We start from the raw sequence: 17,426 nt of genomic DNA on the forward strand, positions 1-17,426 counted from the left end.
ATCATGCAGTTTAACTGATCAAACAAGAAATTATTTGCCGTTCACAGGAGAAAGGGAAAGACCAAGGAATGATAATAAACGAGCACAAGACTTATATGACGTGATTTCTGGATATCTTTCGTTGATGAGAAACTCCTGTATTGCTAGTGACTTATCTTCATGCTGCGACCCAGTCGGTATTTGTATTTGCCACTTCCCGGAATTTAAACAGAAGGCAAAGGGGACGCTGGGCGTCATGCATGGACACCATACATGGGCCACGTAATGGTAGCAATGATCCCCGGCGAGGATAATTTGTGATGTGAAAATAACATTAAAGTTAACCGCTATAAATGGCTATTCATTGCTATTTTCCCGCACATGTCAAACAAACATACAAGCCTAGAGTTATCATTTCCAGTAGCTAAATATATGTAGCTATGTGGAGTATCTACTCTCTCATTGCCTCTTGGAGCAGCTACTACGAAGCGTTAATGGCACTTCATGCTGGAGTCTCGAAAGAAGCCAGGATAGGCTGGAATTGAGGTATTCCTTAGTGTCTCTGCTCCATGTCTCTGAGTTGGAGGAGCTCATGGATTGCCCAATCGGTATACCTGGCGGGGGCCAGGGCTACCAGTCAAATATCGTAACACGCTATATTATAGCGAATGGGCTCTCCCGTTCTCAATCGGGGGCCGTAGAATTAGGAAAATAGAAAGCAGAATGATAAGACGTTGTCCTTCGGTCCCCGAGGCTTGAAAGAGCCCACTAACAATTCGTTCCCCGACCCGCCCTGATGATGGGATGACATTCTATTTGTTCCCTGCTTTTAAGGCCCCAGTAGATTTCTCCCTTTCCCTGAATGAAGTTAGTGGCCGAAACGTACAGCAGGCAGTGTACCAATCCCCGCTTATGCTGTAGCTCGTGCGAAGCGAGATAAGTCTACCACGGGAGGCTGGATTGTTCGGAAACGGGAAGAAGGACCGGAAAATAATATGGATAATGCTTAGTAGAGATAATTGACTGAAACGAGGTAAACACCAGTGTTATAATTCAGCTTATTTTCCTCTGCTACCTCTGTTCTTGAAAGCTTCATTTCTAGTCCGTATCAGATTCGTCGACGAATTTATATCTGGCCCAGTATGACGCAAAACCATCAAATCTACTTGTTCGGGGACCAAACATATGATATCGATGCTCCCTTGCGAGCGCTCCTGCTCCATACGGACCCAATACTGACGTGTTTCTTTGAAAGAACCTTTCAGCTTCTACGACTTGAGATTAGCCAGCTGCCTGGTCAGGTTCGGTATGGATTCCCTCGATTCTCCAGTATCGCCGACTTGGTTTCTCGGCGACGGGACACCAGACTTCATTCTAGTCTTGAAATGTCTCTCGTCCTAATCTATCAGCTGGCATCTTTCATTCGGTGCGTTAAATTCATTCTACAGACCACTAGGCTCTTATTTACTATTAAGCAGGATTCATTCAGAAGGGGGACTGGTGTATCCTACTGCGTGTGATACTCACCTCCTGGGCCTCTGCACTGGAGCCTTTGCTGCTGCTGCCATCAGTTGCTCACGCTCCTTGGCCGAGCTGCTTCCAGCCGCTGTACAAACGGTACTGGTAGCTTTCCGAACCAGTCTTTGTGCCGGCAGAATTGGACACTGTATTGAGCCAACGACAACTGGCTCCAGGGAATGGTCGCTGCTGGTTTCTGGAATGGAAACTCAAGAAATCCAAGATGCCTTGAGAGAATTCTCTGCCACAAAGGTAAGTACCCTGGTCATAACTTGGAGCCGAATAATATTGACCGATGCGATTGTTAGTCCCTTTCTTGCATATCTCAGCCTTATATCAGCGCGCATGCTCCCAACGGGTTGACTGTCAGCGGTCCTCCTTCTATTCTGGATGAGCTGCGCCAGTCTCCCGCATTCGCGCGTGTAGCCTGCAAATCAATTCCGATACATGCGCCCTATCATTCTCCCGTGCTTTTCACGAATGCTGATGTTGAAGAGATTGTTGCATCAACCATTAGCGACCACTGGGCGTCCTATCGTGTTCAATTACCTGTGATTTCAGGCGCCACTGGGCGCTTGATATGGGCTGGCAACTTCCGTGCCCTGCTACTGTCTGCAATTGAAGACGTGCTTCTTCAACCAATCCATTGGCTGAATATTCAGGATGGTTTTAATACGATTTTTCCGTGGACCTCCATGGTTAACTATGAGATCATTCCGATTGCGACCCAGGCTGATTCTATCCTGTCACGAATCATGCAACAACCGACAACGAACCCCATTCCTGCCCTGTTAGAGAAGCAGCAGCGTCCACCGACTCCTAATAACAAAGCCAAAATTGCCATCGTCGGCATGTCTGGTCGTTTCCCAGGTGCTGACAATACCGAGGCCCTTTGGGAGCTACTTTCACAAGGGTTGGATTTGTGCAAGGAGGTTCCTGCCAGTCGATGGAGCGTCAACACGCATGTCGATCCTACAGGGAAGCGCAAAAACACGAGCAAAATTCCCTGGGGATGTTGGCTAGACAACCCCGACCTATTCGATGCACGCTTCTTCAACATGTCCCCCCGGGAAGCCCCGCAAGTTGACCCCGCGCAACGCATCGCTTTGCTTACTGCATATGAAGCCATCGAACAGGCTGGCATTGTTCCCGGTCGTACCCCTTCTACACAGCAAGACCGTGTTGGTGTCTTCTTTGGTACTACTAGTAATGACTGGTGCGAGACCAATAGTGGGCAAGACATTGATACCTACTATATCCCCGGAGCTAATCGTGCGTTCATCCCCGGGCGAATCAACTATGTCTTCAAATTTAGCGGACCGAGCTACAGCATCGACACTGCATGTAGCTCCAGCTTGTCGGCTATTCACGTGGCATGCAACTCTCTTTGGCAGGGAGACATTGACACCGCCATTGCTGGTGGTACTAACTGTCTAACAAATCCCGACATGACCGCCGGATTGGACCGTGGCCACTTCCTATCACCAACTGGTAACTGCAAGACTTTCGACGAAATGGCAGATGGATATTGTCGCGGCGAGGGCGTGGCTACTGTTGTACTCAAGCGACTGGATGATGCCTTAGCTGACCACGACCCTATTTTGGGAGTGATTCTGGATGCATATACCAACCACTCGGCAGAGGCAGAGTCCATTACACGGCCTCACATCGGCGCACAGAAAGCCATCTTCGAGCGTATATTGAACCGTTCTGGCGTGCATCCGTACGACGTTTCTTACATTGAGATGCACGGCACCGGCACTCAGGCAGGAGACTCACGCGAGATGGCTTCTGTGCTAGATACATTCGCGCCGTATTCAACGGGTCATCAAAAGCGCAGCAATGGACATCCTCTATACCTAGGCGCAATCAAGCCTAACATTGGACATGGCGAGTCTGTGTCAGGAGTGACTGCGTTGGTAAAGACGCTCCTGATGATGCAGAAGAACATGATCCCGCCCCATTGCGGGGTCAAGACACGCCTGAATCAAAAATTCCCAACAGACCTTGCGCAGCGCAATGTGCATATCGCCTTTCAGGCCAGTGAATGGCTACGGCCGCAAGGTCAGCAAGCCAGGCGCGCCTTTATCAACAATTTCAGCGCTGCCGGGGGTAACAGCTCCATCTTAGTAGAGGATGCGCCTGCTCCCACTCCGCTCAATTCCAGCGACCCTCGTTCCTCTCACGTGGTCACTCTCTCGGCCAAATGCCCTTCTTCGCTCAAAAGCAATGTTGAATCGCTTTTGAAATATCTGAGGAGTCTGTCAAGTGGAGACGATCTAGCAGCGACCCTTCCCCAACTTTCATATACAACGACAGCCCGACGAATCCATCATCTGCATCGCCTTGTAGTGACCGGTTCAACTATGGTGGAGATTGCCTCCAATTTGCAAGTGGTCTTAGAGGAAGGATTTACATCTCCCCGCTCAGGGCCATGCCCCAAGGTCGTCTTTACGTTCACCGGTCAAGGTGCACAATACCCTGGAATGGGTCAACAATTGTTTAATACGCTATCGCTGTTCAGGTCTGAATTACGTCGCTTTGACCAACTTGCCCAATCTCTGGGTCTCCCATCATTTTTACCCATCTTCCTGGACGGGACAGGAAGTCAACTGGATGATTTCACTCCCACGGTTGTCCAACTAGCCAATACCTGCATGCAGATTGCGCTAACACGCGTTTGGGGGTCATGGGGTATCAAGCCTTCAGCTGTGGTTGGCCACAGCCTCGGCGAATATGCCGCACTCAATATCGCAGGAGTGCTGTCGGACGCGGACACTATCTTCTTGGTTGGCCGTCGGGCGCAGCTGCTTGAGGAAAAGTGCCACAGGGGAACTCATGCAATGCTTGCCATACTAGCTTCGTCAGAACTGGTCCGTCCTGCTCTACAGGACAGCGCAGTTGAAATCGCATGTATCAACGCGCCTGGGGAAACGGTGGTTGCTGGGCCACGTGCACAAATTGCAGCTATGCGGAAGACCTTGACAGCACAGAATGTCAAATGCACCCTACTACAGGTGCCTTTCGCATTTCACTCTTCGCAGGTGGATCCGATTCTGAAGGACTTCGAATTGTCCGCGAAAGGGGTCACCTTCCGCGCACCGTCTATCCCTGTGATCAGTCCACTATTGGGTACAGTTATCTCAGACTTAGGCACTTTTAGCCCGGAATATCTGACAGGGCATTGCCGTAAACCCGTCAATATGCTACGAGGCCTGACAGCAGCGTTTGCTGAAAGCATTATCACGCCAAAGAGCATTGTGATAGAGTTTGGACCTCATCCAGTGGTATTCGGCATGGTGAAATCGTGTCTAGGCAATGAAATCACCTGCCTGTCTACCCTTCGCCGCAACAAAGACCCCTGGAAAATCCTAGCGGACAGTATTGCTACCCTGTACAGATCTGGTGCAGATATCGATTGGTCCGAATACCATCGCGATTTCAGTGCGGCGCAGCGCGTGCTACCTCTGCCATCGTATTCATGGGACTTAAAGTCGTACTGGATTCCATACAAGAACGATTGGACCCTGTACAAGGGTGAGCATGTCTGCGATGGAGATGCTGCTCCCGCAAAAACCGTCCAAGCTCCTCCCCTTCCTGCGCCAACGACAACCACGCTACATCGGCTGGTGGAAGAGAAATCTGATTCGGAAAAATTTGTAGTCGTCTACGAATCTGATGTTTCGCGCCCGGACTTGAATCCTCTCGTTCAGGGCCACAAGGTGGAAGGCTTAGGATTGTATACCCCAGTAAGTCTGCTACTTGGACCATCTGACCCCAAGCTAATGATGTGATGAATCAATAGTCGGTTTACGCTGACATAGGGTTTACATTGGGCAACTATTTCCTTGATCGATTCTCTCAGCAGCTTAAAGGAAAAGACGGTGACAAATTCGTCGATATCATCAACATGGTGATTGAAAAGGCCTTGATAGCAGAGAACGCTGGTCCCCAGTTCTTGCGTGTCGCTGCCGAATTGGATTGGTCCTCTAAAGAGGCTGCTGTAAGATATTACAGTGTCGATGTAAGACCGAGGCTCTGTTCACAGGTAATTTACTCTGCCGTATTCCCGTGCTAATATTTAGTCTAGTCAAACCACGTCGAGTCTATACAACATGCCCACTGCCGCATCCGCTTCAGCGACAAATCCACCTTTGACAGTCTTGCCAAAGAAATGTCCACCGTTCAAGCCCATATGAAAACCATGCGCGACAACTCCTGCAAAGGGGCAATTTTCCGGTTTAATGGCCCAATGGCGTACAACATGGTCCAGGCTTTGGCCGAATTCCATCCCGATTATCGGTGTATCGATGAAACGATCCTTGACAACGAGACACTAGAAGCCGCGTGTACCGTCAGCTTCGGCGATGTCAAGAAGGGCGGGACTTTTCACACGCACCCTGGATTTATTGATGGATTGACACAGTCAGGTGGCTTTGTCATGAACGCCAACACCAAAACGAATTTGGCGGCGGAAGTTTTCGTGAACCACGGGTGGGATTCGTTCCAGCTATATGAGTCTGTCACGGACGATCGACCCTACCAAACTTATGTCCAGATGACGCCTGGCGAGGCAAAACAGTGGAAGGGCAACGTAGTCATCCTCAGTGGTGATCGACTAGTTGGAAGTGTCGGGGGGTTGACAGTAAGGAGCCTGCCCTGTGAAATATGTACCAAGCTGACCAAAGGAATAGTTGCAAGGTGTACCGCGAAGAATCTTGCGGTACATCCTAAAAGGCAGTGCAAAGCCTAGCAAAGAAAGCCGGACAGATGCTGTTCCACACAAAGCTCCTGCTCGGATCATGGACAGAAACATCTCGGAAAGAAAGAATACGCCTCCCAATCCCCCAAAGGCCTCCTCTGTAGCGTCTGCGGCAAGGCCCATTCCTCCTACCACGCCTCAAGCCCATGATTCTACAACAGAATCTCGATCTGATCAATTGGCCCACGCTCTCCGGATAATCTCCGATCAGAGCAATGTTCCCATGATCGAATTGATTGACGATGCGGTCTTTGCAGACCTTGGAGTTGACTCTCTTCTGGCATTGACCATCACCTCTGCTTTCAGCGAAGAGCTTGATCTGGATTTGGATTCCTCCTTCTTTATTGATCATCCAACGGTGGCAGATCTCAAGGAATATTTTGGCAGTTTCATTCGGAGCCCACCGGACACTCAAATAGTAATTGATCCCGCTGAGGCTCGGCCCACTCTTATGCCCCAAGTCGAGTCTTCCAGCAGGGGACAACAGCTAGTGACACTTCCGCCGACAGACAATAGTGTTTTCACTGATATGGTCAGGCAACAACTGCACACCACGACCAGCACAGCCCATGATGACATTTTTCAATCAGCTCTCCGCATTATCGCAGACGAAAGCGGGGTCAGCCCTACTGACTTGACTGGGGAGACCGCGTTCGCGGATATTGGTATTGACTCTCTGCTGGCACTGATCATCGGCAGTAGGCTGAGTGAAGAGCTTACGCTGGACATCGACGCAGGGTCCTTCTTCCAGGACTGTGTGACCGTGCCAGATCTGCGGAACTTTCTTCAGGGCAAAGGCAGTGAGACACCTTCTCCACTAGTAAGGGCGGAAGCAAAAGCTAGCGCTACACAAACCACCCTTGTTTCTGTGTCTTCCGAGAGACCTGCCCTTGGTCCAGTCACGGAAATTTTACCTGAGCCGAAAGAACTCCAAACTCTAACCCATTCACAACCATCCCCTCTGGTTGTAGCCCCAACACAAAGGTTGTGCCCGGCAAATGAGCCAGGTCCCTCATTCCTACAGGTTCTAGAGGTGATCAGCAAAGAAAGCGGCGTGGAAGTCAGCGATCTTTCTGATGAGACGGTGTTCGCAGATATCGGCGTCGATTCTCTGCTTGCTTTGGTAATTGGGAGCCGAATTCGAGAGGAACTTCTATGGGAGCTGGACGTCGAATCAATGCTGATCAGTCATCCCACGGTTAAAGATTTGAAATTGCATATGCAAGGAACACAGGCGGCGTTACAGCCTGACCAGAACCTCTTCACCTCGCCCATTTCCAGTTACTCGTCCGCATTTGATTCGAGTGACAGCTTCAGTTCAACCGCTGGGACACCTGGCTCCGAGCCATCTGCTTACGAGCTTAAATCCAGCATTCCAAGTGCCTCGTCCGTTGTTCTGCAAGGCTCGCCCCGAAACGCTGGGAAGATTTTGTTCCTGTTTCCGGATGGCTCGGGGTCAGCCACCTCCTACACCTCTCTGCCACGCATCGCGGCCGACCTTACCGTCATTGGTCTTAACTCACCGTTCCTTAAGAACGGCTCTGAGATGCGCTGCACTATAGACGAGCTCGTGGGGAGTTATTTGGAAGAGGTCTGTACCCGCCAGGCCACAGGGCCTTATCACCTTGCAGGCTGGTCCGCAGGTGGCATTCTGGCTTATCGGGCCGCTCAAATGCTCGTTGCTCGCGGTGATCAAGTTCCATGCTTAGCCCTATTGGACGCGCCTCCACCAATGGGGCTGGGGAAGCTCCCGCAGCACTTTTTCGATCATTGTGATGCGATGGGCATATTCGGGCAAGGGGGAAAAGCACCTGAATGGTTGATTCCACATTTTAAGGGAACCAACGCTGTTCTCAGTGGGTACTACGCGACGCCCTTTGCGACGGGTCAGGCACCCACCAGAACGGGAATTATCTGGGCAAGTCAGAGCGTCTTTGATACAAAGGGATGTGCTCGACCAGAACTACATCCTGACGACACGGAGGATATGAAGTTCCTCACAGAGACACGAACTGATTTCTCAGCGGGGATTTGGGGGTTATTGTTCCCCGGGGCTCAGGTGGTTTTGGATAAAGTGGAAGGGGCGGATCATTTCTCCATGATGGTAAGCTCATCCTTCACATTGTTCTATTGGTTTATGACTGTACTAACCGAGGAGTAGCAAGACGGAAAATATGCCCGTCAGGTAGCGGGATTCTTAGCTCGGCTTTTGTCGGGGTGTTGAAAGCGATGGAGCAGATGCTGGGTGTTTCTTGTGAATTCGATGTTGCTAATGGAGAATGGAGCTTTACCATTTTTATTTCTGTGTAGTCATTCACCAACCAAAACAGACCCCTTCAGTACTTGTGACTCACCCATGAGGACTCCACCAAAGCCAGGGCGCAAGTCAGCGCTGCCAGATTGAGCCAGGAGAGAGCGATACGAATTATCAGCTAAGGTGCTGCCTAGGTGGAGCAGGTTCAGTAAAATACCAAGGTTATATCATGTTATCATGATGTAGATCATCAGAAAGTACCGACTTTCTCTTTGTAAATGCAACTCATGCCATTTCGCTCCTCGTTCGTCCTACTCCGCTGTTTCCATCCTCAAACTACTTCTGCCACGCTCTTTGATTCATCGCTCCTGCCATGATAGAAACGTGCTTATCGAGTCCCGGTGAGGCTGGTGAAATCATTTGAACTTTCTTCTCGTTGGCTTTTTCCCCCGAGTCTCTCCTTTGCCGATCGCCAGGCCATCCGCAGTGAGTTTCGCCAGGTCTATATGTATGATCATCTAGTGACACCACAACAAATATTGCGTCAATATAGAGCAGAAGGCTTTTGCATGTTCGGGTATATGCCATGTATACCTGGTGCATCGATGATCGTCTATGACAAGTTCAGTGGTCAAACATATGTCTGCGCAGTTTATTAATGTGGACGATAATAATTCAACTCTAGGCACATCTGCGGGTTCAAACCAGCACCTTTGTTTGACAAACTCGAAAACGGGCTGGTCATAACTACTTCCAATACGGATGTATCCGATGCCCCAATAGCCGATTGTACTGGAAACGAGCTCCACCCGACAGGACGGAAGATCAAAGATATCAACGGCTGGACGTGGATACGGGAACAACCAGAGCAGGCTCCAGTGCAAAGTACTGTGGGGTTCTAAACGCGACACAACAGGCCACTGTTCAAGTCGTAATTCCACTCATCGCTTCCAACTCCACTCCAGACAAAAAGGCTGCCCTGCGGGTCATACTTGCGCTTGATCTCCAGAAGGCGGTTATAGTTATCTCCATAGAAGTCATGCTTCCAGTTGCTGCTGAAAGGATTGCCCTCATTCATATATGAGCCACTCTCAGGTGCCCACTTCTGCCAAACGGGTTCCAAGGCGGTATTCAACCACTCTGCTCCTGCCTTCAATGACTGGCTCGGATCACCCGTGGCATTCACCGAGACACCATAGGCCATAGTGTGAGCATATGCCGAACGCCAGGCGGGAAGCACACTTCCATGTCTTGACTCGGGAACATGAGCAGTTCCCTTTCCACCCTGTAGTCCGAACAACAACATGGAGCCTGCATTAGGCTTGTGGGAGGCCATAATCTCTTGGAGATAGGTTACGAGGCTCTCTTTGGGGATATCGGAAAGCTCGCGTCTGCCTAGAAGATGGCTAGTCATCAGGCTGACGGCGCCAGATGACGCGCTGGCCAATGGGTTCGGCTTTGTAGAGGACCAGTAGCTCTTCGAAGAAAGTGGTTGGAAGGTAATGTTCACATGGTCGGAGTCGAATCGGGCAGCCAATTTGTTCAGAGTATCATTCATCCTTTGGACAGTCATATTGAAGCCAGTCAAGCTGATAATAGCCGAGGCACCAGGCAGCACTTCTTTCAGCCCAAGATATTTTACTGCGTTTTTCTCGGTCAGGCCCATCACAGTGCCCGTGAAACCGACATCCATCAGGTCGGGTATGCGAGCCGACACTTCAGCCAACGCATCCCATGAGGCGATTTCGCTAGCCTTTGAGTTCTGGCTAGGATAGAATGACAACCCACCGGCCACGACGTTTGCAGGCACAGGATGTGTCCTGAGAACAAATTCGGTCACTACCCCGTACTGGCCTCCACCAGCACCACGAACAGCCCAGAAAATATCCTGATTCTGGATATCATTCGCGACGAGGCGTTGGCCGTTAGGAGTTATCACGGTGACTTGGTATACCTGGTCAGACGCGAGACCGTAGTGACTCGAAAGCAGGCCATGTCCTCCGTTTTGGATTAGGCCTCCGAGACCGACGGTGGCATCCTCACCACCCACGACTGTTCGATTCATCTTGTGCACGGCGGTATAGACTGAACCCCAGTTGTTTCCACTCCCACACACTACCACATCGGCGGTACTATTGGCCCCCGGTAGCCGCCAGTTCGATTTCCTTTCGATATGCTTGAGATTATGTGTCCAGATAGAAAGTGCATAGGCGCCCGTGGAACTGTTAGGATCCAGTTAGAAAAATCCAAAAAGGAAAGAGAATAATTGAACCAATGCAGGGGGGATAACATACCGGCCGCCTAGGTCATGTCCAGTTCCTTTCACGGTAATGCGAATGTTTCGGTCGGAAGCCCATTTCATTGCAGTAGCAACATCCCGCTCAGTTGTGGCATTCACAATGTACTGTGGCAAACCACCAATACTGCATCCCTTCTCCTTCGAGTATCCATCAACTCCAGGTGGCAAGCACGAGTTGTTCGCATAGATGGAGTAATCAACGCTTTCAGGCCACATAGCATGATATGCGGCGTATGACCAGTGACTTTTCACGTTCGTGCAGTTTTCGGGGGACCCGAACGGATTGCCCGGGTAGCAGGACGAAGCAGCAGGCGCCGTCCTGATGAGGGTGCCATGGATGGATTGATTCAGGGCATTCCACTCATTGATGGATGGCCAAGTCGAGTCTCCCGGCGAAGCTTTGCAATGCTGCGTGGCAGATGTGGCCGGGAGGGCAGCCGATGCCAGCAGATAAAAGACATGTGTGTGGAGAAATGATCGCATCTTTCGATGAGAACTTCGGCTGCGTAGTGTTTGAAGGTAAGTTTAACAGCGATAGCGAGGATAAAGAATGCGCATTATATAAAGTACTATTGTCACTAACCGTTACTCCGTACTCCGTACTCGGTACATTGGATACGGATACGATATACGCGGAAACTAGTAATGACCGACGATCTTCAAGGCTTCAAGGTCCATTAATGATGTGGGGCCGGTACCGACCGGAGCTAAAAAAAATGGAATAGGGCTCGATATCAAGTAGGCAGCAGTCATGGAGCTCTTAGCTTCGGTGCCACAAGTTACCACAAACAGCCGTTGAAGAAGGCTATATTTACCAAGGTATATAAAGCAAAGCCCTTATTGGGCTAGGGTTTAGGTGGATATAAGGCAGGTTATTGCTGAAACAGATCACTACCTAATCGGGTAATATTTGCGTACTCGTAAGCATATCATATCTAACCTTGGCACGCTCATCTCCGCGTACTCGTTTCCAAATTTCCCCGTTAGGCATTCAGAAACAGATCTACCCCGGAAACCTATAATTGCCCAGGTGTCCACCAGGGGCAATTAATAAGGTTGTACCTAAGTACAAAATCCAGGGGTTTACAGGTTTCTAAATTTGGATTTACCTTTCTGCGTGCCCTGTTTGAATTTGCAAATACCGGCATGAGGATCCCCAGAGGGTGGAAGTTGTCCACACTCTTCCTTGCACTGGGCCCGAGTTCTTTTTAATTTTGATTCAAGTGCAAAATATTGGCTATTGCGAGATCGGCGTTGAGGTTCCCCTTTCGCAATTGAGGCAGGCGTGGCATTTAAGAGATATCGCTGTGTTGATTGAGAGGCAGCGGTGAATAACAGTCCTGTATTTGAGATTTGAGAGAGTAATATCTGTTGTGACAGGCCATCTATGCGATTCCTTGTTTGTCAGGCTTCACATGTTTGCCAGCTACCTTAGCTAGTATATTAGCTACTCTCACACAGATAGATAATTCAACCTTCGTCTCTCTCCCCCTCTGGCCTTTGTTGCCAGATCAATATTTCCTCAAATCTCAAGGGTGTGGGTTGGACTACCAGTGAGGCCTGGATCTCTGTGTCCACCCGTCGCACAGCAGGATCAATAAAATATCAAACCTTTCCGAAGGTTCACAATCCAGAGTATAAAAACACGGCTGCAAATTGTTCGACTTATTCCTTTTTATTCAACATCATCTTCTGCCGTTTTCCTCACCCTCGTTCTTTCTCCATGCTTTTCTCCCTCTCCATCGCTCCTGTCATGACAGGAGTACACCGATTAAGTCCCAGCGAGACTGCAGGGAAATTCCTTCTCATCCCATTCCTAGAAAGGATAGATGTTCAGAGGTCTGCACCCTCCTGAATATCCCGAGGTAAGCTTACCCACGGCCCTCCCTTTACTTTATTTTCACTTGACTTATTTTTCACTATTCATTCCGTTCCCAAAGACAATGCCCTTGTTGGCAAGCATTGAAGCTGACCAGATAGGCACAACACAAACTCCGCTGTAGTACCCGGGGCTGCCTTACCGAAGTGACTTTCGATGCCCACCTTGGTACTACTGAAACTCGCCATCCTGAAGAATCATCTCTGGTGGTTCTGGGGGGATCCTGGTTGATATCAAGATGACTAGACCCCATCGACGGCAAGTTATACGCCTTTGATTGGTCAATCCAAGACGTTCGACGATATAAAAGACACAGATTCCCATAGAGGAATCCCAGGAATCCTTGATCCCGATATCGAAGACAACATTCACCAAGGCGCCAGAGTGTCGCATTTGCCAATGCCCACCACAACCACCTAGTGTGGCCAGGTCAGTCCAATCTAGGTCCGCAAATATCATCTACAGATCTCGCACCTGTTCTATCGGCCTTGAGATCAGAGGGGCTTTAGAATATAAAGAAGCCCCTGGACCCATCGACTGATATCATGCCTTGGTCAAAGCGGGTTTCTTCTCTCACTTGAAATCAAGGGTGCGACCTTGTGGATGTGGAGATGTCATCACAGAAAAGGCCGTACAACACACTACCATCAATAGGGAATTCGCAAGTGGACCGAGCATGATTTCTTTCTCCAGACCATTGTGTGGAATTACCAGCATTGGGCATGAAGCCAAGTTCTTTGTCATGCCTGCATGGCATAATGAACTTCAAGCCTACAGCGAGGAACTTGGCGTCTTGTCCATGAAGAAAGATGCTGCTGAATTTCTTTACAGCCTGAACATATACCTGAGGAGGATGTTGCTCAGTCTTGTTGGTGTTGTCAGCTCTCCAATGTTTTCCGTCAGCTTGTTTTCCATGCTTCGATGCGGCTATTGATGACTAGTCACATTTGAGTCGAGAATGGAATCAGCTTATTTCAGCCGTGGATGTAGTTAAAGCTCCTGTGACTGAGCAAGAGGTCCGCGAATGGAAAGAGAGGAATGCACCTTCTCCTTATCTATATACCCTCAGGCACGAAGTCTTCAGTCCTGCTACTAGATAGAACCCGTAAGAGCTACTCTCTCCCACGCTCATGATTTAATATTGCATCACTCTTGAGGTCATGAAGGCGTATGGCGAAAATTTGCTGGGTAAGTACGCAAGCCGCACAAAGCCAACCTGGGAGGCGGGGAATAGGCAAACAAAGAAGACACCAGCGGCAAGTAATTTGTATCAAGTTCAAGGTCATAGTAATGATTTACCTTCCTGCGTTCCCTTTCTGAATTGACGAATACCGACCTGACCATTTCCAGACGGTGGAAGATTGGTCTACCTTATCCATGCAGTAGGTGGGACTTCTTTCTTTTAGTGCACCTGCCACAAGAGATATGGCTGTGTCTATTGAGACATATTCAGGGCTCGTATCGGCTGCTGGATCGCTGCGTTACGGTTGTCGCCAAGGGCAATTTCAGCCTGCATCTTGCGAATAGCCTGTTCCATTGTTTCGGCTACAGCGAGGCCAGCATCGGCCTCTTCCGTGGTTATGGTTAGATGAAGCTCCAGGGAGTTGACTGAGAACTGCGACTGACCGGTTGCCCCGGTGGCCGCGGGGAGTATCTGGGGCTCGTGGGTGGTTGTAAAAGTTACCACGCTTCTCCCGGCCATTCCACTGGCAGTTACCACATGCTGTAACTATGGGGTTGACGACGTGGAGCCAATGCATTTTGCCCAGGGCCCATCGTTCTGTCAACACGGGCCAGTAGGTACATTTGCGGGGTTTGAATGTGCATATCTGACAGATAAGTCGATCATGGCGAATGCTCAAGTCCCCTTATTGATCCGACCTGACCCTGTCGCAGAAATTTGGCCTGATCGTAATTGGCGATAAGTCCGCACACACATCCAAGGTGTAAGACATATGGAATACGTTGTGCAAGGACCTTTCGCATCAAGTTTGCATCTGTCATACACGTCAAGCCGATGGTCATGCTCCCATGGGACTTTGGCCTCGCCGACAAATCTTAGTTGCTGTGCATTGGCGTTTTGCTGATATGGTAGAGACAGCACGACCATGTCGGGGGTCCTGCTGTATGCAACCCCGTAAGCCTAACGACAACTATAGGGGTGCGGTCGTCTCTTTAGACCAGTGGAGTTTGAGTCCGAGACACCCTCCACGGGCACTGTGTTCTCCATTTGGGTCTGCACTGATGTCCAGACCGGACAGAATTGGTGCTGCCATGAGGCTATCGCGGGTGACATGGAAAGGCCCACGAAGACCAGCGAGCTCTGGCAGCCAGATCTCGCTATACACATCCTGGAGAAGTTATGCACCTTGGAAAGGTATGATTAGGAGACTCGTAAGAGTGCCTTATCACCAGCAGCCTCTCGACTCAATTCTCGAAGGCTATCGGGTCGGCTGGTCTCAGAAGTTGTCTTGGGTTGATGTATTTATCAAAGTGTGATTTGTATTTTGTCGGGCGACTTTGTCGGCTGATCGGGGTGTGAGAATCCCTGTGGGATTGTACTCGTGATGATATCCGGGAAAGTAACGAATGGGCCGTCCACCATGCATAGACTATGCGATCTATGCATCGAGACGCAAACCCACGACCCAGGCAGTCTCACCGAAGCCTGACCTCCACGCTATACCTTCTATTTTGAAACCAGACTGGCGTGGTACCTTCAGATAAGCTGCTTATTTTGATCGTTGACCTTCGTGACTGATTCGGTGCGAAATTTATCTGCTTCGATCTTATCCTTGAAGAGGCAAACTGAGAGAAATGTGAGTTGATCGGCTCTAAGAAATGCGAGTTGAGAATGAAGAGAGCAGACCGACATACCAGACATAAGCTGAATCGAAAATTAGTCATTCACAGTTTCGCACAGAACGATGTCCTGCTCGGCGATGGGAATAGGGTATTCGAGCCCTTTTGGCTTGCGGCGTTTAAAATCTGAGAGCTCCAGATTGTTGCTGGACAATGACCCGTAGATCCCAATGATGAGCAACAGAAGCGTGAAAGTAGAGACGATGATCTGACAGCAAAGGACCAGAAGGAGAGAGAGAAGAAGGATGAATTCTCTATCTGCAAGAAGTTAGCTAATATACCACAAGATCAATAGCAAACAAATGGGAAGCCTGACAAAAAAGGTATCATATGGGCTGTCACAATTGTTGATCTTGAGAATACAACAAGTCCCTGCCGGCGCCAGTGGCAGTTGCCACATGATTCCCATGCACCTTTCATTCTGTCAACTACAACGAAGGTGGTAAGAGATGTATTGCCAGGCTTTTGTATTTCTCATCGCCAAGGCCTGCATTTTGGCTGTTCACTTGGTTATATACATGTATGTATTCGTTCATGTCGCCTGCACGGCCAATGGCCTGTTGGAAACGGCCCTGAGGGCCATTCTCGCCCTGGATGTGTCAAGGCCGGTTGTTCTTAGAAATCGTCTTAAATTGATATGTCGATCAAAGTGCTAGTTGCATTTGTCGGGCGACTAGCGTGGAGCTTCCCATAGGACTGTGGGCGTTTGCTAATTGCTTTGCAGAAGGGGCTGCATCACCATCCGTCGGGGTATAACGTGAGTTGGACTCGATGATGGGGGAATATCCTATTCCCCAGACATTGTCCACGTACGTTTGCCTTAGGAAGATTGACTGTTGGTATGTGAATAGCCATCCAAACTAATCCCAATGGGGATTTTGTAGCAATGGCGCAAAGCAGTTTATCACGTCATTTCTGTAGCACTGAGTCTCTGGCCTGACCAAAGGAGTCTCCAAGATTCATGTCCTGCGCGGCACGTATAGTGGGACGCTCTATATCCCATAGGACTTTCAACAGAAGATATTGTTCTTCTTTGATTTTCGAGCCTGAGTCGAGGTTCTTCCGCTTGTGGATGCTTGATCTGAACACCCCGTGCAATCTGGCAGCAGTGGCCCATTGGGACCATGTCTTCAGGACGGTCTTTGCGCTTTTGGCGTGCCATCTGAGCTAGAGGAGGGATGTGTTGATTAAGGAGACGTAAGATTGCAAGAATACTTAAAAGAAGGAGGGGAGTAGTGTCCAAGAACCCATTTGGTACTATTTGTGGCCCGTTGTGCCTTGGCTTTTGTCGACTGGCTAGTGGGAGTCGAAAGATTCTGCAACCTTGTTAGCTTTCTTATAGTGTCCATTCGAATCTCCAGGTGCTCTTACCGATGGTTGGTAGCAGCTAGAACGTTGCTACATTCGCAGGAGTTGAGTGTATAGGAATCTTATATATTGCTCTTCTTGGCCTCATGCGATGCCCTGTGAGGGTGAGGGTGAGGTTGATGGTTTAGAAGATGATGATGTAGACCTTATATGTCAAATGAGAGGTCTTTCAGATATGAGAGTCTCAGAGATCCTGCTCTGGCGGGGTGTATAGTTGGCGTGTGTCTTTTTGGTGTCTTTGGTGTCTTTGTCTTTGTTATTTTCTTTGTCGTTTCCTTTGATTAAAGGCTAAGGTAGAACTTACGCAGTTGCCCAGGTGGGTAGTACCTAGCTTCTGTAGTAGTTCAGGCAACTCTCAAAAATCAGGCACTTGATCTCTGGCCGCTCTGGCTCCTTCATCTTCTATAACTAGTTAATCCCCCTTTTTTTCCCCTCTACTTCTTCGACACACCTCTCTTCTCTAAAGGCAAAAATGGCCGGGATTAATGGCGCAACCTAACATGAC

The 17,426-nt window shown here is 49.4% G+C and overlaps 4 protein-coding genes across 4 annotated transcripts; 2 read left to right on the forward strand and 2 right to left on the reverse strand.

Moving 5' to 3' along the window:
* Positions 1–1,121: 1,121 nt before the first annotated feature.
* N7519_005100 (type I iterative polyketide synthase) lies at positions 1,122–8,420 on the forward strand (the record flags this gene model as incomplete). The annotated part of the gene is made up of 6 exons (XM_057291876.1): positions 1,122–1,405; positions 1,458–1,749; positions 1,827–5,246; positions 5,303–5,521; positions 5,588–6,142; positions 6,192–8,420. 6 exons carry the CDS (start codon positions 1,122–1,124, stop codon positions 8,418–8,420), a joined length of 6,999 nt encoding a protein of 2,332 aa, XP_057146687.1.
* A 991-nt stretch (positions 8,421–9,411) lies between these two features.
* On the reverse strand, positions 9,412–11,295 carry N7519_005101 (putative isoamyl alcohol oxidase; the record flags this gene model as incomplete). Its single annotated transcript, XM_057291877.1, has 2 exons — positions 9,412–10,735; positions 10,808–11,295. The coding sequence occupies 2 exons, from the start codon at positions 11,293–11,295 to the stop codon at positions 9,412–9,414; spliced, it is 1,812 nt and encodes a 603-aa protein (XP_057146688.1).
* A 2,831-nt stretch (positions 11,296–14,126) lies between these two features.
* Positions 14,127–14,393, reverse strand: N7519_005102 (uncharacterized protein; the record flags this gene model as incomplete). Its single annotated transcript, XM_057291878.1, has 1 exon — positions 14,127–14,393. One exon carries the CDS (start codon positions 14,391–14,393, stop codon positions 14,127–14,129), a length of 267 nt encoding a protein of 88 aa, XP_057146689.1.
* Positions 14,394–14,799: 406 nt separating this feature from the next.
* On the forward strand, positions 14,800–15,190 carry N7519_005103 (uncharacterized protein; the record flags this gene model as incomplete). Its single annotated transcript, XM_057291879.1, has 3 exons — positions 14,800–14,828; positions 14,871–15,068; positions 15,091–15,190. 3 exons carry the CDS (start codon positions 14,800–14,802, stop codon positions 15,188–15,190), a joined length of 327 nt encoding a protein of 108 aa, XP_057146690.1.
* Between the last annotated feature and the right edge of the window lie 2,236 nt (positions 15,191–17,426).

Source organism: Penicillium mononematosum (assembly GCF_028829835.1).
Source record: "Penicillium mononematosum strain IBT 11891 chromosome Unknown utg000003l:1.0-8172316.0:1.0-8177699.0, whole genome shotgun sequence".
In the NCBI taxonomy this organism is placed as follows: Eukaryota; Fungi; Ascomycota; class Eurotiomycetes; order Eurotiales; family Aspergillaceae; genus Penicillium; species Penicillium mononematosum.